The following is a 22,996-nucleotide window of genomic DNA, read 5'->3' as shown; positions in this document are numbered from 1 at the left end:
TCGCTGGCACTGCAAGGGTGTTGCACTAACCGCTATGCCAACAGAATAAATTTTTTTTTTAGTGTATTTAAGGGTAAGCATTTAATGTTATTGAAATATGTAGTTACAGTATAGCAGTAAAAAAACTTGGACAAAAGATGTAACTAGGACAACAGGAAAAATCTTTTAAACAATAATACTGTTGTAATTTACAAGAGAAAACAAATGAAGTTTAGCTATAGCAGAAAACATTTTGTAAAAATAAATTTCCGTTGTCGGTCCCTGTATTGGTCCCGCTACCCTGCTCTCTCTCAGCAGCCCGCTGTCAGTTCCTCGCACTGGTCAGCTCAGCTCTTTCCCTGGTGGGGGGGGGGGGGTTTAGTGTTGCGGGGTGGTGGGATCAGTATGGGGACTGGTGCCGGGCTGTTAGGGATGGAGGGGAGTGCAGGAGCGGGACCAGTGTGGGAACCAACAGTGGGCCACTGGGAGAGTCTCCCGACAGCCCCCAACAATAGACGGCAGTGATGCTAATGAGCCACGCAGCGACAATGATCACTGTTGGCATTACTCACCATTATCATCCTAATTTCATCTTTGCATATAAGACCCGGGGGATATTTTTGAGCCATTTTTTTGGGGAAAAAAGTGAGTCTTATATGCCATCAAATACAGTAATTTAAAGGATACATTCATTTTGGTGCTGAAAGTAACAAGGGATGTGATGAGATGAGCACGAGGGGTAAAGTCCTGCTCAAAATAAATTCCTACCTTAAGTGCGATGATGGGTGCTGTGGAAGTGGTTCCAGTTACTGCAGTGAGTTTCTGAGTGGTATTGGGAGATGCACTGATTACCTGGCCGGTAAGGTTGGTGATGGCGCCAAGGGTTGCGATGGGAGTGTTGAGTGCAGGTGATACAGTAGACACTCCTGCCAGTGTGGTGCCTATTGTCCCCAATGTACTGACATCTAAAAAGCAATTTAAAAATCAGCCAATAGAAATATCAACTGAACAATTTACAATCAACTCCAACACTGAACATAAAACAAATTACATAATCAAATTTCCCCAAGAATCTTGAAAACATTGGTAGTTCTTTTCTCTGATAATTTTTGAGTATGCCCCAGCTTCATTCACATTTTTAGCCAGGAAGAGCATATTTTGGAGGACAGGCATTAATTAAGATTGTCAATGCTTAGCACTGTATATTTGCCTACCTACTGAATGGGAAGCATAATCTGGCAAAAAATGTAATATTTATCATAAAATGCACTTGCAATGAATTTGTAGGGAAGATAACAGATTCTATCATAAAGAACCATAACAAGGACAATGAGAATTTTACAGCTCTGGCTTAATAGTTATTGAAGTTACAGTAATATTGACAAAAGCTCTGTCCAAATGAGGTAATCAGTACACAACTATGATATATCATGTTTCAATTGCAATGGTTTGAATTATTTTGTAACTGCCTTTTTAATTAATCAAGCCAGTAAAATGAATAAAAAAATATATGGGGTGGCATGGTTAGTGTAGCGGTTGACACATCACTGTTAGTACACCAGCGATTGGGACCAGGATTCAAATCCTGTGCTGCCTGCAAGGAGTTTATCAGTTCTCCCCGCGTCTACTTATATTCCCTCTAGGGGCTCCTGTTTCCTCTCACCATTCAAAACATATTGGGGGTTGTAGGTTAATTGGGCGTCACGAGCTAATTGGCCAAAATGGCCTGTTACTGTGCTCTATGTAAAAAAAAATTATTTTTATCTTTTGTTCATCTGGTTGGTCATGTGAAACAAAATGAACAAACTCATATTCTATGACAATATTGTCCCTGTACTGAGCATCCTGGTGGGATTAGTGATGCTCCCTCTACTTTTTTCCTGGCTACCCACCAGTGCTCCTACGTCAACATCATGTCTACATAAATTTATCCCTATGTGGATGACATTAGAACTGTACCCAATGCATCTTTTTCCAATGCCAGGCCAAACGCAGACACTTTTTGAGTAGTTGCAAGTGTTCTTGCTAAACTCTTACTATTTTTGTATTGTTACGAGATATATTATATTAATATGTCTTTAAAAGAGATAGATTGTGGGGGTTTAGTGTAGGTCATCATAAACACATCTCATTTAAAATTCAAGAGCTTGGCTGAAGCCAGTCATGCAAGCACCAGACAATGGGACTGTTTTGAAGGAACTTCAGAAGCAGGTGCAAATGATCGAATCCCAGTGCTGATGAGATATTTCAAGGATTGGGTTAGCCCTGCAAGAAGTTCAAGTTTTTACAATCAGAGAGAGAGAGAGAACCAACTTCTGCAGTGGCTTTTGGAAGCTTGTGGAAAACACCATTTTGAAAACAGTTTGAGTTCTGAGTTTAGCCTGTTAAAAAACCCTTGTAGTCCTTACAAGAGGAAATGGCTGGCTAGAGTGTTTCTTGTGAAATAAGGGAAACAAGAGGAACTCAGTGGTGACCTGAAAGAAGAGGTTATCATTTAGAAAAGCCATGCTGGGGTAAGTTTCTTCGGCAAGACAATGAAGTACTGATTGGAGGGAATCAGTTGGTGTATGTCCAACGAGCAACAAATCTCTCTCTGAAACCAACGAGAACCTTCCTGAGCAGTAACCATTTACCTTTTCACTAGAGCCTGGTGAAAATTCAAAAATGTTAAATTCTGTGCACAGTATAAAAATTGCCTGATACCAATGAACTTGGAGAAGTGAGATTGGACTGTGATTCAAAGAAATTTCCTGAACATATACATATGTGTACTTAGAATTAGAAGGGGGTTAAGTTAGAATAAATTAATAGTAATAAGTTAAAGTTTGATCCTGTTTTTATGTTTAAAGAAAATTAAAATCAACTTTTGTTTAAGTAACCATTGGTCTTGGAGAATTTCTATTGCTGTTGGATTTTGCGGTCCTCTGGACTCGTAACAAAATTGGGGGGCTCATCTTTTTGGATTGAAATATTTGGGGTTCTGCGATCTTAAACTTTTGGAGCATTTGTGATTTATTAGTTAATTGGTTTTTCCAAGCTAATTTAAAGCTTGTGTATGTTGAAAACTGCAGTACATTTTTGTTACAACCATCACCCGCAGAGCTGCAGAGGAAAAGAGGAACTGATGGTCAAGGCTAAGGAATTAAAGCTGGCTGAAATCAAGCATTGGATGATGAAAATACAAAAACAGAGGATTATAGTGAAATATTATATAGGTGAGGGAAAACTTGTTGAGAAAGTTTTCCGGAGGATAGATCTTTTGAATTGCCATTGGAATTGGAGAAATTGAGGGTGGTAGAAGAGAGAAACGGGAGTTTGAATTGAAGAGACAACAATGTGAATCAGAGGAAGCTGAGAGGAGAATGAAAAACAAAGAGAGGAGACTGAAAAATGGAGGAAATTAGTTAGAGGTAGCTGAAAAACAGAGGGAGGATGATGAAAGACAAAGAAAATATGACTTGGAAAAAAATGAAAAAGATAAACAGTTTCAATTGGAGAAGGTAAAAATTGAGATGGAGAGAAGTAAGAGAATTGAGGCTGTAACTGCTGGGGAGAGGTCTTTTGGCTAGTAAAGAGGTAAATCTAGTTCCTTCTTTTGATGAGGGAGATATAGATATATATTTTCAGCTTTTTGAAAAGGTTGCTGAGAGCTCAAGGCGGCCAAAAGAAAAATGGCCTCTTATGCTCCAAAGTGTATTGAAGAGAAAAGCACAAATTGCATACTCTAGTTTGACTTCAGAGCAAGTGGCAAATTATGATACTGTTAAATAAGCAGTATTGAAAGCTTATGAGTTGGTTCCGGAAGCATTTAGACAAAAATTTAGGAGTTTGGTGAAAACATGGAACTAATCTTATATGGATTTTGCTCTAGGAAAATCTGTATGTTTTGACCGTTGGTGCACCTCAAAAGGAATAATGATTTTGACAGATTAAGAGAATTGATATTAAGGAAATTAAAAGGTGCATTCCAAATTAAATTAAATTATACCTGCATGAGAAAGACGAGGGAACGTAGCAACAAATGGCTAGGTTAGCAGATGAATATGCCCTGATTCACTAAAACAAATTTCAGTATAGTAAACCTTTTCAGAGGGTTAATGTGGAGCAAATTAGTAAGCCTGTTCAGAAGGTTAATGTGGAACAGGCTAGTAAGCCTGAAATTGACTGCGGAGAATATTAAGAAAAATGATGAAGGTAAGGTGGGAAAGGACAAAACTTCTGGATTTGTATGTCATTTTTGTAAAAAAAACCTGGTCATGTTCTTGCAAATTGTTTAGTGTTGAAAAAGAGATGAGAAAAGGAGTTATTACAGAAGCATGTATTCAGACAGTTGAATTTAATGGCAACAGATGTTCCATACCTGGTAAGGATGTTATGAATATATTCAAACCTTTTGTGTAGAGGATGGAAATTCCCAGGTTTCAGTTAACATTCTTAGAGATTCTGGGGCTGCCCACTCACTGTTGTTGCAGAATGTTTTAACTCTTGATCAGAAGACTGACACAGGGGAAGACAACTTTGATTAAAGGTGTTGGAGGTGAGGCAGAGTCAACATCTCTTCACAATATAGTGCTAAATTCAGAATTAGTTAAAGGACCTGTTGTAGTAGGAGTTATTTCAAAGTTACCAATGCAACAAGTCTCATTTTAATTAGGGAATGATTTGACAGAGGATAAAGTTGGGTCAGTTTTGAGATTAACAAATAAGCCTAATAAGGATGAGGTTGATGAAGATTGTGAGATATATCCTGCATGTGCTATAACAAGGTCTTTGTCTAAGAAAATGATGAGAACAGAGGAAGATCCAGTTGATACGAGACTTGTCTAGTGCTTCTGAAATAGTCCAGAAGAAGCAGGTTAAATGTGAGAGACAGGATTTCTCTGTCAAGGGAAGAGTTAATTGAGCAGCAAAAGACAGATTTTGACACCTTGTTGATTTAAGGGACAAAGCTGTAAATGAGGAAGAGATTAAAGAAATGGCTTATAGATATTACTTGAAGGGTGAATTGTTAATAAGGAAATGGAGACCTCTTGATGTTCCTGCAAATAAAGAGTTAGGATGATTCATCAGGTAGTCAGTCCTAGAATTTACCGGAATGAAATTTTAAATTTGACCCAGAGTACACCTTTGGGTGATCAACTTGATGTAAAGAAAACCATGAATAAAATTTTGAAACAATTTTTCTGGCCTGGTCTGAGGATGTTGTTAATTGGTACCAGACATGTTACCTTTGTCAGGTTGTAGGGAAACCTAACCAGCGACCTCCAGAAGCTCCCTTGCAACCTATTCCTGTTGTTAGGGAACCTTTCACTAGGGTTATTGTGGATTGTGTGGGTCCCCTGCCTAAAATAAAAGCTGGAAATCAGTACTTGTTAATAATTATGTGTACAGTGTCCAGATTTCCAGAAGCTATACCATTGAGGAATATTAAAGCAAAGGCAGTGGTAAAGGCTAGAGATCCAGAGTGATCAAGGAACTAACTTCACGTCTGGGTTGTTTCAGCAGTTGATTTAGGAGTTGGGAATTAAACAGATCATTTCATCTGCCTACCATCTTGAAACTCAGGGAGCTTTGGAAAGATTTCATTTTACTCTTAATAATATGATAAGGATTTATTGTCTGGAGAATGGGAAAGATTGGAATGAAGGTATTCATTTTCTGTTATTTGCAGTGAGAGAGTCTGTTCAGGATTTATTAGGTTTCAGCCCTTTTGAAATTGTGTTTGGACATCAGGTTAGAGGACCTTTAATGTTGTTAAAAGAACAGTGGGTTAATGAAGACGTACAGTTGGACTTGCTGGATTATGTTTCTAAATTTAAAGATTGGTTACAAAACATGTGAACATTGGTTCAAGAGAATTTAGAACTGGCTCAGGGTAAAATGAAGCGTTTATTTGACAGGAAAGCTCAAGTGAGGAATTTAAAGACAGGAAGTAAAGTGTTAATTTTGTTCCCAACACATGACAATCCTTTGAGAAAGAAATTTTCTGGACCATACAAAGTGAGATCAAACATTCCAGATCATAGGAATAAAACTCAGGTGTGTCACACAAATATGTTGAAACCTTATTATGAGGATAAAGGCAGTGGAGAACAGTCTGTATCAGAGGTGTTAGTTGTTGACAGGATTGAGAAAGTTATGGATTATAAGATTATGGAAACAGAATCTTGTGAGGATAACCTTAAAGAAACCATCGTTCCTGTGCACCTGTTTAATTCAACAATTTTGGAAAATCTGAAAGAAAAGTTAGGGCATCTTAAATCAAAAGAACAGAAGCAATTGAATCAGTTACTTTTGAAATTTGCAAATTTGTTTCTTGATGTGCCAAAAAGAACGCCATTGATTTGTCATGATGTGGTAGTGGGAGAAGCAAGACCCATAAAAACCACCCATATAAAATAAACATTCAGAAGAGTAAAATCATGGATCATGAGGTGGAATATATTTTGAAAAATGATATTATTAGACCTTTGAATTTAGATTGGAGTTCTCTTTGTGTTCTGGTACTTAAAACAGATGAAACTGTTAGGTTCTGTACAGATTACAGGAAGGTTAATTCAGTAACTAAAACGGATGCTTATCCTATTCCTGGAATTGATGATAGTATTGATAAAATTAGGAAAGCTAAATTTCTTACTAAAATGGATTTGTTGACAGGTTACTGATGTGTGCTTCTAAATGAGAGAGGAAGGCTCATTTCTCCTTTTGTGACACCATCTGGTTTATACGAATATAATGTGTTACCTTTTGGCATAAAAAATGCCCCTGCAACATTCCAAAGGACAATTAATTTGGTAATCCAAGGGTTAACACATACAGATGCTTCTATTGATGATTTGGTCACAAAAAGTGACACATGGGAAGAACATCTGAAGGAATTAGACAAATTGTTTGCAAGATCATCCAAACCAAACTTAACTGTTAATTTAGCTAAAAGTGAATTTGGATATGCTACTGTGACATAGTTAGGTCATGTAGTTGGTTATGGCAAAGTTGCACCTATTCAAGCTAAAGTGAATGCAATTTCTGAATTTCCTATTCCCAATGGCAAGAAAACAATGAGGAGGTTTTTAGGAATGGCAGGATATTATAGGAGATTTTGCAGGAATTTTGCTGAAGTCCTTTTTCCTGTAATTATTGTTTTGAAGGAAGGGGAGAAATTTGTGTGGGCTAAAGTTTGTCAGAGAGCTTTAGAAAATTTAAGAGTTGCTATCCCATTACCCTGTTTTAAAATCTTCTGGTTTTGACAGACCATTTTCTTGAGCAGTGAGGGGAAAGCAGGTGGAGTTTTGTTACAAAAACATGATGAAATTGGCCATCCAGTCGCTTACTTTAAAAAAAAATTCAATGTTCATCAAAGGAGCTATCCACTATTGAGAAGGAACTGTTGTCTATAATACTTGCTCTGCAGAATTTTGATGTGTATCTGGGTACCAATCATGAACCAGTTGAGATATTTACTGACCACAGTCCTCTGGTGCTTTTGAATAAAATGAAGAATAAAAACAGAAGAATATTATCTACAAATTAATCATATCAAAGATACAAATATGTAATAGCGGATTGTTTGTCAAGATGCTAAAATTGAACATGTAAAGAAATACAAACTTTATATTAATATGTCTGTAAAAGAGATAGAATGTGGGGGTTTCGTGTAGATCACCACAAAAAGAGGAACACCACACCTCATTTAAAATGCAAGAGCTTGGCTGAAGCCAGACATGCAGGCACCAGTGGCTTTGCAAAAGACAATGGGACTGTTTGGAAGGAACTTCAGAAGCAGGTGCAAATGGATCGAAACCCAGTCTCAAAGTTCTGATAAGATCTTTCAATGGATTGGGTTAGTCTTGCAAAGGGGGAGAGAGATAGAGAAAGAGAGAACTGACCTTTGCAGTGACTTTTGGAAGCTTGTGGACAACCCCATTTTGAAAACAGTTTGTGAGTTCTGAGTTTAGCCTGTTGAAAAACCCTTGTAGTCCTTACAAGAGTGCTTCTTGTGAAATAAGGGAAACAAGCCATGATGGGGCAAGTTTCTTCGGCAAGACACTGAAATACTGATTGGAGGGAATCAGTTGGTGTATGTCCAACGAGCAACAAATCTCTCTCTGAAATCAACGAGAACCTCCCTGAGCAGTAACCATTTACCTTTTCACCAGAGCCTGGCGAAAATTCATAAATGTTAAATTCTGTGCACAGTATAAAAATTGCCTGATACCAGTGAACTTGAAGGAGTGAGAAGTGAGATTGGACTGTGAATCAAAGAACTTTAATTACATACATGTGTGCTTAGAATTAGAAGGAGATTAAGTTAGGATAAGTTAATAGTAAGAGGTTAAAGTTTGATCCTGTTTTTAAAATATTTTTTTATTTAATTCTTCATTCCAAACCACGTTAGTAACAATTATATACAAATATTCAACATTAAATATACACAATGACATTTTCATTTTTCCCCTCCCCCCCACCCCTATAACTTAAAGCAAGAAATGAAAGAAAAAAGGAAGAAATAATCAATAGAAGAACATAAAAAGAGAAAAGAACAGAAAAAGAAACCATGTTGTCCAATATTTTATATTCAATTATTTTCATAATTGTAACTTATCACTTCAAGAGATGGAGGTCTGAAATTGGCGGTTTCTAATATACTTTATGTACGGTTCCCAAATTTGTTCAAATAAAACATATTTGTCTTTTAGATTGTAGGTAATTTTTTTTAAAAATGATGGAATACACTTGTTCATTTCTATGTACCATTGTTGTATTTTTAAGGTTTCTTCCGTTTTCCAAGCTATAATTATGCTTTTTTTTGCTGCTGCAAGCGCAATCATAATAAATCTTTTTGGAGCCCTGTGTAATTTTTAACCCAATTCTTTATCTTTTATGTTGTTTAACAGGAAGATTTTTGGGTCTTTTGGTATCCTATTTTTTGTAATTCTATTTAATATTAGGTTTAAATCCTCAAAATTTTTTTCACTTTTGTACACGTCCAATTTGCGTGTATTGTTGTTTGAATTTCTTGTTTATAACGGAAGCATTTGTCTGATATTGTTTTGGATTCCATTCTTTTAACTTTTGAGGCATAATATATAGTCTATGTAGCCAAATGTATTGTATCATTGTAGAGCTCGTCGAAAGAATCAAAGACTTGTTGATCCAAACCAAGGCTTTTATTAGCAAAAGACAGGAGCTCTTCACATGTGGCCAACCAGTCCGGAATGATCCGACCTGGCTAGGGACACAATCCTTTAAGGCCCAAACAGTAGGCATGGCTAAGCTCTCAGCCAATCGCTGTAAGCACAGTCTAGATACCATAACTATATACACTATATACATTGGTGATAGATCTGTACTATCACAATCATACAACACCAAGTATTTATTTTATTAATTATGGTCCCTGCACATATTTATTTTCATGTTTCATTGTTTATTTGTATATTTAAATCTTTTTCCCAACCTTGTTTGGGTTTATATATTGCTTTATCATTTTCCTTGCATTGCAATTTACTATACATGTTTGTAAAAGTTTTTTATACTATCGCAATGTTGGTAATTAAGTATCCATAAGCAGCTACTCTCAGGTAATCTTAGACTAGTTCCCAACTTTTCTTTTAAACAAGTTTTCAACTGATAGTATGAAAATATTGTACCATGTGATTTTCCATATTTATCTTTTAACTGTTCAAATGTCAATAAGTTATTTCCCAAAAAGTAATCTTTTAGTTCCTTTTCTTGCTCATTCCTTAAAAATAAATTGTCTATTGTAAAACGAATGAATGGGTTTTGCGTTAGTAACATTTTTGGTATTTGATAATTTATCATCTTTCACACCAGATGTATTCTCTTCCATATTTTTAGTATATGATTGGCAGATTGTTATGTTGCACCAGCTTCTCATCCCATTTATAGAGTAAGAGTTCAGGGACCTTTTCTCCTAAATTTATATAATTCTATCTTGAGCCAATCCGGTTTTTCTCCTGTCTGATAAAAATCTGATAGATATCTTGTAATAGTTTTTGAAATTTGGTAGCTGCAATCCTCCTTGTTTATACACCCTTGTAAATTTTTCCAAAGCCACTCTTGATTTTCTTTTACCCTTCCATAAAAACTTTCTTATTAATTTATTTAATTTCATAAAAATTCCCTTTAAGGGAATTGGTAGCGTTTGGAACAGATATTGTAGCCGTCGAAATATATTCATCTTGATGCAGTTTTCTCTCTCTATTAAAGTTAATGGTAAATCTTTCCATTTCCCTAAGTCTTCCTGTATTTTTTTTATTAACGGTTGGTAATTTAATTTATACGAATGATTTAAATCATTATCTATCTGATACCTGGGTAACGTATGGTCTGTGATTTCCATTTAAAAGGGGATTCCTTTTTACATTTTGTATAATCGACTTTGTTCATTAGCATCACTTCATTTTTATCAATATTAACCTTGTATCCTGATATCACCCCATATTCTTTCAATTTTGTATATAACATTTTTATTGATTTATCTGGGTCCGTTAAATATACTATAATATCATCTACAAATAAGCTAATTTTGAATTCTTCCTCTTTTACTTTTATTCCTGTTATCGTAGATTCTTTTCTTATCAGCTCTGCCAATGGTTCTATAGCCAAAGCAAACAGAGATGGTGATAATGGGCATCCCTGTCTTGTTGACCTACTCAATTGAAAGTGGTCTGAAACATATCCATTTGATATCACTTTTGACAAAGGACCATTATACAGTGCTCCAATGCAATTAATACATTTTTCCGGTAATATGAAATTCTGTAGTAACAGATAATTCCATTCCACCCTATCAAAAGCTTTCTCTGCATCTAGAGCTACTGGTGTTTTATTTATTTGTGCTGTATGGATTAAATTAATAAATTTACAGAAATTATCTGCCACATTGATTGAATATTTACATCAACCATTATACCCAAATACTTAACTTTATCAGTCCAACGAAATTTAGTAATTTGTCTACACTGACCATAATTTGCATCAGAAATTGGTAATATTTCACTTTTGTCCCAATTCACCTTATATCCTGACAATACACCATATTGTTCTGAACATTCTTGCAAATAAATTAAAGATCGTTTCGGATTAGTTAAATATATCAAGACATCATCAACAAATAAATTAATCTTGTATTCATCATCTACTATTCTTATACCTCTAATATTCTCATTCAGCCTTACAGCTTGAGCTAATGGTTTGATGACCAATGCCAATAGAGCTGGCGACAAAGGACAACCTTGACGAGTTGAACGCGATAATTTAAATAACAATGAGCTTTGACCATTTGTCAGCAACTGGATTATTATATAGTGCCTTTACCCAACCAATAAAAAAAGGGTCCAAATTTAAATTTCTCCAAGACTTTAAATAAAAAATTCCATTCGACCCAATCAAAAACTTTTTCAGCATCAAGAGCAACTACCATTGGTAGTAATGGATTGATCAATGAAATCATTCTAAGAATATTATCAGAGGCATACCTATTTTTAATAAAACCAGCCTGATCTACATGTACCAATTGAGGTAAATACTTAGCAAGTCAATTTGCCAATAATTTCACTATCATTCAATAAAGCAATTGGCTGATATGTAGCTACATTCAAAGGGACTCTGTCTTTTTTTGGTATAACCGTTATTATTGCACTCAAACACGAATCTGGTAAAGCTTGTTCCTGCGTCATTTGCTGAAGAACATCCATAAATAGAGGAGACAAATCATCATAAAAAGCTTTATAAAATTCAACAGTAAATCCATCATCTCCAGGAAATTTCCTATTAGGCATTTGTTGAATAACAACCTTTATCTCTAAATCAGTAAAAGGAGTCCAATTTCCTCACATCACCTTCCCCTAATATTGGCAAATTTGAATCAGACAAAAAAGATTCAATAGAACCAGCATCTCGAACTCCCTCAGAAGTATATAATTTCTGGTAAAATTATAAAAATTGGTCATTAATTTCCTGAGGTTTATAGGTAACTGAATTATCTTTTTTCACAGCATCAATAGTTCTCAATGCTTGTTCTGTTATCAATTGCCACCCTAAAACTTTATGAGCCCTATCCCCTAACTCGTAATAACATTGCTTGGATCTTTGAATCAAACGTTCATACTGATATGTTTGTAATGTATTATATCGTAACTTCAATTTAGTTAAAGCTACTTTATTATCCTCCATATAATCCCTCTGAAATTTTTTTCCAAGTCAGCTCTCTGTTTTTCCAACATCTGACTCTCCACCAAAAATTTATTCTTTTCTTTTGATGCAAAACTAATAATTTGACCACGTAAAAAGGCCTTTAAAGCATCCCATAAAGTAAAATGACTCTGAACTGAATTCCTGTTCAAATCTAGGAAAGAAGCAATTTGATCTTTAATAAATTTTACAACTTCCAGCTTTTTCAGTAACATTGCATTAAACCTCCAACGAAAAGTTAAATGAGTGACTTCTGGCCCAACACAAGAAGTAAGTAACAATGAATGGTCAGAAACTATTCTACTCATATATTCAGCTTGAGTAAAACGTGATTGCAAATGTGCTGATGCCAAAAATAAATCAATCCTTGAAAATGAATCATGACGTGAAGGATAAAATGAAAAATCTTTCACAGTAGGATTTGGCCTTCTCCAAACCTCTATCAAATTTAAGTCTTTCATCAGAGAAATCAAATGGACCGCTGGTTTTGATTTTTTCAAAGTTTTCAGAGATTTATCCAATAATGGGTCTAATACACAATTGAAATCTCCCCCAATCAAGATATTTTCCTTAGCTTGACTCAGAATTAAAAAAGCTTCAGACATAAATTGTTCATCGTCAACATTAGGCACATATACATTGAACAAAGACCATGACTCGGCAAAAAATTTACAATTAATCATTAAGATTCGACCAGCTGTTTCCACCGAGGATTCAAGTTCAAACGGTATTTTCTTATGAATCAAAATCTCCACTCCTCATGCTTTTGAATTATAAGAGGATGAAATTACATGACCAACCCAGTCTCTCTTCAATTTAAATTATGTACCGTTAATGAGAAAGATTAAGGCTGATTTGATTAAGTGGAAGGATTTACCTTTGTCATTAGTAGGTTGAGTAAATTGGATTAAGATGAATGTTTTTCCACGAATTCAGTATCTTTTTCAGTCGATTCCTTGTCTACTTTCAAAATCTTTTTTTCAGGACTTAAATAAAGTAGTATGAGAATTTTTATGGAAGGGAAAGTTAGCTAGAGCAGCGATACATAAATTGACTTGGAAATATGCCTTGGGAGGTTTTCAAAATTATTATGAAGCAGCTCAATTAAGATTTATTAATCACATGTTGGATGTTTTGTATCCTCTTATTTGGGCTAGGGTAGAATTGGCTAGTATTTCAGAACCTTACGCACATCATTTAATATTTAAGTGGAATTCTGTTTTATTAGAGATATAATGTACTGATTTTAAAACATTTGTTAGAGATTTGGACTAAAAGGAATTTATTGATAGGTACGAAAGGTAAAATACCGGTTCAGGCTCCAATATATCAAAATAAATTGATTCCTTTTTTGCTGAATAATAGATTTTTAAAAGAATGGAAGATTAAAGGAATAAAGTTGTTGCAGGATTGTTTTGAAGAAGGTCAATTTCTATCTTTTAATCAACTAAGAGAGAAATTTGGAATTTCAGTGAATTCTTGGTTTGTGTTCTATCAAATTAGAGCATTAGTGAAAGATAATTTTGGAAGAGAAATGAAAATTCCTAAGTTAACGAAATGTGAGTTTTTGATTTTTCATTCATTAAATAAGGGTTTTATTTCTGAGATAAATGCATTGTTGCAAGATACTATGGATAAAATAAATTTAGATAAATCTAGGATTAAATGGGAAAATGACTTAATTTGCGATATGAATCAGGCTGATTGGGAAACTATGTGTTTTGATGGTGTGACTAAATTGGTTAATGTAAGATATAGTATGATTAATTATTATTTTTTGCATCAGTTGTATCTGATCCCTGAGAAATTGAAAAAAATATGGATTTAGTAATTCAGAAGTGTGTTTTAGATGTGGATTTTTACACTCAATTTGGCATTGTGATAAGGTTCAACCATTTATGGAAAAAAATTAGACAATTTCTTCAAAAATTGTTTAAGATTAAATTTTTATTAGATCCATAAATTTTTTTTGTTGGGGTATACTGTCCTATTTAGTGATTTGGGGTTGGACAAGTTTCAGGCAGCTTTTCTTCATCTAGCATTGGCTGTAACACGTAAATGTGAGGCGATTTCATGGAAAGATGAGACTGAGGTAAATGTAACTCATTGGCAGAATGAGTTGAGGTCTTGTATTTATATGGTGAAAATAACATATAATCTGCATGATAATTAGAACTTTTTTATTAAGATGTGGTCACCATATTTGAAATGTATGGGTTTAGTAGTATCTCAAATTATTGTATGTGTTTCTTTTATGATGTTTTTTGTATGCTTCCCTTGCGGGGTTTGCTGAGGGTGGGTGGGGGTGGGTAGGTTTGTTGTAGTTTTTAATTTTAATGTTATGGACTTTGCATAAGTTTTTTCTTGAAAAATTTAAATAAAGTTTGAAAAAAAATTATCTGCCACTTTTCATTTTTAACAAATCCTGTCTGATCTAGCGTTACTAATTTCGGTACACAGTCTGTTAATTTATTCACTAGTAATTTTGCTATTAATTTATAATCTGTATTTAGTAAAGATATGGGTCTACATGAAGCCAGTGACAACGGATCTTTTCCTGTTTTTGGAATTACTGTAATTATTACCATTTTACATGAGTTAGGCAAATTCTGGGTCTCTTCTACTTGTTTCATTACCTCTAAGAGGGCAGGATTAATAGATTATTGAATACCTTTTAAAATTTTGTGGGAAATCCATCTTTGCCTGGTACTTTATTAATTGGTAATGTCATTAAGAGTATCATGCATTTCTGTAATTGTCAGGGGCTTTAGTAATTTATTTTGATCTTACAATTGAAATTGAGGTAATTCAATGTTTGACAAAAAAAAATCATCTATTTTGTCATGCTTCCCTGGGTTTTTGGTTTGATACAATTGCTTATAAACTTTTAAAAGTTTTCCATTAATCTCTAATGGGTTATATGAAATCTGTTTATCCTCCTTCCTTGTTGCAATGATAGTTCTTGTTACTTGTTCTGTTTTTAGATGTCAAGCCAATATTTTGTGGTTTTCTCTCCAAATTCATAAAATCTTTGCTTTGTTTTCATATTTTCCTCCATTTTGTATGTTTGCAATGTATCATATTTTATTTTTTTTCTCTGTCAATTCTCTCTTTTTCTCTACATCTTCCCTTCTCATTAAATCTTTTTCCAACTGCTCTATTTCCCAATCACATTCTTTTTTAATCTTGGTCGTGTAACTAATTATTTGACCCCTAATAAAGATCTTCAATGTGTCCCATAATATAACTTTGTCTGTTACAGAATTTGCATTTGTCTCAAAATATATTTTAAATTGTTGTTTTATGTATTCCCGAAAGTCTTGCCTTTTTAACAATATGGGGTTTAGCCTCCATCTATGTTTTTGGTGGAATATCCTCTAAAGCAATTGTCAATAACAAGGGTGAGTGGTCCGATAAAAGTCTTGACTTATATTCAGTCTTTCAAACTCTTCCTTGAATCTGAGCCGACAACAAGAACATATCAATCCTAGAATAGGTTTTATCTCTGTTTGAATAATCTCTTTCTTTTGGATGCTGTTTTCCCCATATATCAATTATCTTCATATCATGCATTGAGTTCAATGTAAATTTAGCTGCTTTATTTTTTTTTATAATAGTCTTCCTGGTTTTATCTATTGATGGTTCAAGATTAAGATTAAAGTCTCCCCCTAGTAAAATTTATCCTTCTGTTTCTGCTAGCTTAAAAAAAATATCCTGCATAAATTCCTGGTCATCTTCATTAGGTGCATAAATGTTCAACTAGTTCCAAGATTCTAAATAAATGTGGCACATCATCATTACGTATCTACCCGCTGGGTCCGTTACTTTCTTTAAACTAACTGGCAGATTCTTATTAACTAATATAGCAACTCCCCTGGCTTTTGAATTGTACTACGTGACCTGCCCAGTCTCTCTTCAATTTGCAGTGTTCTAACTCAGTTAAGTGTGTTTCTTGTATAAATGCTATATCTATTTTCTCCTTTTTAAGTAGTCAGTAATTTTTTTCTCTTAATTTGATTGTGAATTCCATTAATATTAAGTCATATAGTTCAATGTATTCATCTTACCCATCCATTTTAACATCTATCCCACCTTTTCAACCCCACAATCTACCTTCTTCTAAAATCATTCTAGATTGTTCTTACTCTTTACTAAATGCGATGACAGAACTAGTAGGACAATAACAAAAACCATAAGAAAACCAAAGAATACTATTAAAGAAAACAACATTAAATCTCTCTTTACTGAGTTGCTCTTACCACCTCGCGAGACAACCACAACTCCCTTTTCAACGTGGGTTGTGGTATATACCGCAAATGTCAACAAATTTTGCAGCGGGCAGATCTTCCCCCCCCCCCCAAGAAAACACTATATATTATTCTTAAAAATATATCAAAGCCTTTTTTTAATCCTCTTTTTTTTCTTAAACGTCTGTACTCAAACTATTAACATTCCAATTTATTTATTATTTTCTTTACTCCTTTTCTTGTTGCTTATTTGGTAATTGGTCTGCAGAAAGACGAGTTTCTTCTGGATCTGAAATCAGTCTATTTTGCCCACCAGGGATTCCATAACACAAAGTTATAACCTTTTTACCATAGTATAGTTTTTGTTACATTAAACACCTTTTGCTTCTTTAAAAGTTCAAAGCTTATATCTGGATAAAAAAATATTTTTTTCCCCATTGTACTCCAATGGTTCCTTATTTTCTTTCACTCTTTTCATTGACAGTTCCAATACTTTCTCTTTTGTTATATATCGTAGTAGTTTTATTAGTATAGAATGTGGTTTCTGCTGTGGCTGTGGCCAATGCTCTGGGCTCTTTCAATTTCAATTTCTTCTTGGAGTTATTCTACTCCCAAGATCTGTGGGATCCATTTCTTTATAAATCCTTATGTATCTGGCCCTTCTTCACCTTCTTTTAGGCCAACTATTTTTATATTATTACATCTGCTGAAATACTCAAAAATTTGGGCTAATAAGTCATGTGTCTTCTTAATCTCCTTAACTCTATCTTCCAATTTTTCCCTTAACTCATTCACCTTCAGTTCCACGCCTATCACTCTGTCTTCCACTTCATCACTTCGCTTTCTCATTTCTGCCATAGCATTCTCCATTCTTTGTATTTTTACATCTGCCTCTTGCATGGTTTTTTTTAACAGTACTGAGCTCACCCATTATTGTTTCCATTAGAATCTTTATTTGACGGCCATCTGTGTCTGGTTTTTCCCTTGTATTTTTTCTTGTATGTCTTGATCTTCTTTCTCTAGCTCCATTTCTTGGCTCTGTGCTGATCTTGCTTCTATCATTGTCTTCTCCATGGCTTATCCCATTACAGAGTCAGCGCCTTGCTGTTGGCGTCCGTTCCCTTTGGCATCCTCTTTAGAATGCCAATGAATCAGACCGCCCCGGGGACGTCGCTGCCGAGCTCCCAGCTTACCGGCTTCACAGCTCGGGCCATCCTCTTTGGGAGAGCTCCCTGTTCACGGACTCAGGTAAGGCCTTCCTCTTTTTTTTTTTCCGGAGATTTCTTTATCTCTTCTTTACATGTATTGTAGTCTTTTCCATCCTCAGGTTCCTCTTATACTTTTTATCGTGCAACTTTTTAATATTTTACTACTCTTGTCTTGTTTTTCTACCTTTTTTTTTCAATTTTCTCTGTGGAGGGCTGGTTTTCCCTACCAGCCACTACTCCATCACATGACCACCCATCCTGTTTTCATGTTTAAAAAGAAAATTAAAAGCAACTTTTGTTTAAGTAACCATTTGCCTTGGAGAATTTCTATTGCTGCTGGGTTTTGGGGTCCTCTGAACTTGTAACAGTATCCACTGGTCCATGCTTGCCAGAGTCAAATCTGGTAGCACCTGGAATTTTATTATTTTTGTATAGTATGGGAATTAGAATGTAAATAGTAGGGGAACTAAAAAATGTAAACAGAGATTGCAGATGTTGGAAAACTGGAACAAAATGTAAAATGCTAGAGGAACTCAGCAGTCAGGCAGCATCCATGGAAGGCAGTAGATATTCAACATTTTGGGTCTTTCAGGGTTGCAGCCTGACCTGCTGAATTTCTCTAGTATTTTTTACGTTGCTGGAGAATTAAGGATAATGGGGAGCAGATGTATAAGTGGAGTTCAGTTTATGCTAGATCACCTATGATCTTACTGAATAGCGGAGCAGGCTCAGCAGGCCAGATGGTTTCCTCCTGCTCCTAATTCCTATGTTCCACTCTTCATTTTCCTTTCCTAACAGATTCCATTATCTGCAGCCATTTGTTAACTGCATTTTGTAACATTTTGGTGGATAACATACTTTCCATAAATTAAATTAATCCTTAAAATGCCTTCTGTCCCTGAGCATCTACAACCTCATCCAACACGATAATCACCTTAGGTCACAATTGTTTTAACTGGGATCAATGGATAGCTCAACAACATGATTTACATAAGTACATACCTGTGGTGCCTTTCACTACCAATGTTGTGTATGCTGGTTTAGTGGTAGATACAGTCACTGGGGTGATCAACCTGACACCACTCATTGGTGTCCCAGAGATTGTACGTAGTATAGTGCCAGGTTGTCCTGCCGTACCCTTCAGCAACACCTGTCCAGTGTTTACATGAGAATAGTGAGAGGTAAAGAAGATATGAAACAATATGTTAACATGTTATTGTTATAACAGACAAGCAAATGCAAAGTGAATGATCAGTATCCAGCCTCACAACTGTTCAAACATTAAACTGAATCTTTTTCAGATTCTCAATCCTATTCTCCAAGAACATTTGTAGCAGTGGGTTATAGCTTAGAGCCAGGCAATTCATATTTATTCTTGGGGAAAGTCAGATGTTTTCCTGCTAAATGTACATTTGTAAAGAAGTAAGCATATTTAAGTAAGTATATTTTCAGCAGATTGGATCCAAACTTGCTCTGACAAATCACCTAACAGGTGATCACCCCTCACCCCTCTTTTTATTTGAGCATCTGCCTGTTTTTCAACATTTCTAAAGAAGTGCTCATGCTGAAAACATCAACTGCCTCTTGATTTCTATGGATGCCATGTGGCCTGCGGAGTTTCTCTAGTCCTTTTATGTACTACACTGGACCCCAGCATCTACAGACGTCTTGTTTACTTTACTCTAAAAAAGTCATTCTTCTAGAATCATTGCTGCATGCATCAAGGACACTCTCCCACGTAGATACCTCTCACCAACATTACCGTCAATGCCACATTGTGGGAATCACTGTGTTTCAAGAACACAGGATATTCATTGTTCCTGACAGCAGGATCAGGAATTTGAACTATTAAACCTCCTTTAAAATAGACACATACACACAGTAAATTCTCCATTATCCGGCACCTACAGAGATCGGGGGACACCTTTTTTTTTTTTTTTTTTTTTTTTTTTTTTTTTTTTTTTTAACTTTTTTATTTTTCACACCATAAATCACAATAGCCATGATATACACTTTTTCTTTTCCACACATTTACAGTGACTTTTTCTCCCTCCCCCCTCCCTCCTCCCAAGCCACCCCCCCTCTCATCCATTTTAGGTATACAATCTAGGTTGCATTAATTCAGTTAGACAATGTTGTCATTCAACAAAAATACACCAGAAATTCTACTGAGTCCATTCTTTTCTTTTCTTCTCCTTCCATCAATTTAGGTAATGTTTGTTCCCGGTAGGTTTTCGCTATTGTATTTAATGTAGGGCTCCCATACTTGTTCGAATATTTCAATATTATTTCTTAAACTATATGTTATTTTTTCTAATGGAATACATTTATTCATTTCTATATACCATTGTTGTATTTTCAAATTATCTTCCAATTTCCAGGTTGACATAATACATTTTTTTGCTACGGCTAGGGCTATCTTGACAAATCTTTTTTGTGCATCTTCCAAGTCAATTCCAAATTCTTTATTTTTTATGTTACTTAGGAGAAAGATCTCTGGATTCTTTGGTATATTGTTTTCTGTTATTTTATTTAATATCTGATTGAGATCATCCCAAAATTTTTCTACTCTCTCACATGTCCAGATTGCATGAATTGTTGTTCCCCTTTCTTTTTTACATCGAAAACATCTATCAGATACTGTTGGGTCCCATTTATTTAACTTTTGCGGTGTAATGTATAGTCTGTGTAACCAATTATATTGTATCATACGCAGCCTCGTATTTATTGTATTTCTCATCGTTCCAGAGCATAACTTCTCCCATGTTTCCTTTTTTATCTTTATATTTAAATCTTGTTCCCATTTTTGTTTAGTTTTACCATTTGTTTCCTCATTTTCCTTTTCTTGCAGTTTAATATACATATTTTTTATAAATCTTTTGATTAACATTGTATCTGTAATCACATATTCAAGGTTACTTCCCTCTGGTAAACTCAAGTTGCTTCCTAATTTATCTTTCAAGTAGGATCTCAGTTGGTAATATGCCAGCGCTGTATCTCCAGTTATATTGTACTTATCTCTCATTTGTTCAAAGGATAAGAATCTACTTCCTGAAAAACAATTTTCTATTCTTTCAATCCCTTTTTTTTCCCATTTTCTAAAGGCAAGGTTGTCTATTGTAAAAGGGAGTAGCTTATTTTGCGTCAATATTAGTTTTGGTATTTGGTAATTTATTTTATTTCTTTCTACATGAATCTTCTTCCATATATTGAGGAGATGGTGTAATACTGGAGAAGTTCTATGTTGTACCAATTTTTCGTCCCATTTATATAATATGTGTTCAGGTATCTTTTCCCCTATTTTATCTAATTCTAGTCTCGTCCAGTCTGGTTTTTCCCTTGTTTGATAAAAATCTGATAGGTACCTTAATTGTGCGGCTCTATAATAATTTTTGAAGTTTGGCAATTGTAAGCCTCCTTGTTTATACCATTCTGTTAATTTATCTAGTGCTATCCTCGGTTTCCCCCCTCTCCATAAAAATCTCCTTATTATTTTCTTTAACTCTTTGAAGAATTTTTCTGTCAGTTGTATTGGCAATGCCTGAAATAAGTATAGTATCCTTGGAAAAATGTTCATTTTAATACAGTTTATCCTTCCTATCAGTGTTAGTGGTAGCTCTTTCCAATGCTCTAAATCGTCCTGTAATTTTTTCATTAGTGGATTGTAATTGAGTTTATATAATTGGCCTAGATTTTTGTTGATTTGCACACCTAGGTATCTTATTGCCTGCGTTTGCCATCTGAATGGGGATTCCTCCTTAAATTTTGAGAAATCCGCGTTATTCATAGGCATTGCTTCACTTTTATTTACGTTTATCTTGTATCCCGACACTTCTCCATATTCCTTCAATTTCTTATATAGTTCTTTTATTGATAGTTCTGGTTCTGTTAAGTACACTATCACATCATCCGCAAACAGACTGATTTTATATTCCCTGTCTTTTATTTTTATTCCTTTTATATTATTATCTCTTCTTATCGATTCTGCTAGTGGTTCTATAGCTAGCGCAAACAATAATGGTGATAGTGGGCATCCCTGCCGCGTTGACCTGCTTAAGTTAAATTGCTTTGATACATGTCCATTTACTGTCACTTTCGCTAACGGTCCCTTATATAATGCTTTAATCCAATTAATATACTTCTCCGGTAAACTGAATTTTTGCAATACTTTGAACAAGTAATTCCATTCTACTCTGTCGAAGGCCTTCTCTGCGTCTAAAGCAACTGCTACTGCCGGTGCTTTATTTCCTTCTACTGCATGAATTAAGTTAATAAATTTACAAATATTGTCTGTTGTGCGTCTTTTTTTGATAAATCCAGTTTGGTCTAAATTTACCATTTTCGGTACCTGTTCTGCTAATCTGTTTGCTAATAGTTTAGCTATTATCTTATAATCTGTGTTTAGCAGAGATATTGGTCTATATGACGCTGGTGAGAGTGGATCTTTCCCTTGTTTTAGTATCACTGTAATTATTGCTGTTTTACATGAATCTGGTAAGTTTTGTGTCTCATCAATCTGGTTGATTACATCCAGGAGGGGCGGTATTATTAGGTCTTTAAATGTTTTGTAGAATTCTATTGGGAGTCCATCCTCTCCTGGTGTCTTATTATTTGGTAAATTTTTTATTATCTCTTGTATTTCTACTGTTCCAAATGGTTCTGTTAATTTATTTTGTTCCTCTATTTGTAGTTTTGGTAGTTCAATTTTAGTCAAAAATTCATCTATTTTCCCTTCTTTCCCTTCGTTTTCGGTTCGGTATAATTGTTCATAGAATTCTCTGAAGTTTTCCTTAATTTCTTTTGGATTATATGTCATTTGTTTGTCTTTTTTCCTTGTTGCCAATACCATTTTCTTAGTTTGCTCTGTCTTAAGCTGCCATGCTAGGATTTTGTGTGTTTTTTCCCCTAGTTCATAATATTTCTGTTTTGTCTTCATTATATTCTTCTCCACCTTATATGTTTGTAATGTTTCATATTTTATTTTTTTATCCGCCAATTCTCTTCTTTTGGTTGTATCTTCCTTTATTGCTAATTTTTTTTCTATGTTTATTATTTCCCTTTCCAACTGCTCTGTTTCCTGATTATAGTCCTTCTTCATCTTGGTTGCATAACTTATTATTTGCCCTCTAATGAATGCTTTCATTGCATCCCATAGTATAAACTTATCTTCCACTGATTCCGTATTTACTTCAAAGTACATTTTTAATTGTTTTTCAATAAATTCTCTAAAATCCTGTCTTTTAAGTAGCATGGGGTTTAATCTCCATCTATACATTCTTGGAGGGATGTCCGGGGGACACCTTCTTCACACTGATAACCCAACTCGTGTGTGTGTGTGTGTGTGTG

The 22,996-nt window shown here is 34.7% G+C and overlaps 1 protein-coding gene across 5 annotated transcripts in view; it reads right to left on the bottom strand.

Moving 5' to 3' along the window:
- Positions 1–22,996, bottom strand: part of LOC138763377 (host cell factor 1-like) — a 141,431-nt gene that overhangs the window by 56,996 nt on the left and 61,439 nt on the right. For 4 of the 5 annotated variants that reach the window (XM_069937426.1, XM_069937428.1, XM_069937430.1 and 1 more), the window contains 2 exons: positions 18,653–18,800; positions 748–944 (listed from right to left, as the gene is read on the bottom strand). In XM_069937426.1, coding sequence (XP_069793527.1) covers positions 748–944; positions 18,653–18,800 — 345 coding nt within the window. The remainder of the gene's footprint in view (positions 1–747; positions 945–18,652; positions 18,801–22,996) is intronic. The other variant, XM_069937427.1, reaches the window with a different exon arrangement.

This window comes from Narcine bancroftii, chromosome 5 (assembly GCF_036971445.1).
Source record: "Narcine bancroftii isolate sNarBan1 chromosome 5, sNarBan1.hap1, whole genome shotgun sequence".
Taxonomy (NCBI): domain Eukaryota; kingdom Metazoa; phylum Chordata; class Chondrichthyes; order Torpediniformes; family Narcinidae; genus Narcine; species Narcine bancroftii.
Note: the sequence above shows the minus strand (reverse complement) of the source record. Positions and strands in the feature narration are given on the sequence as shown.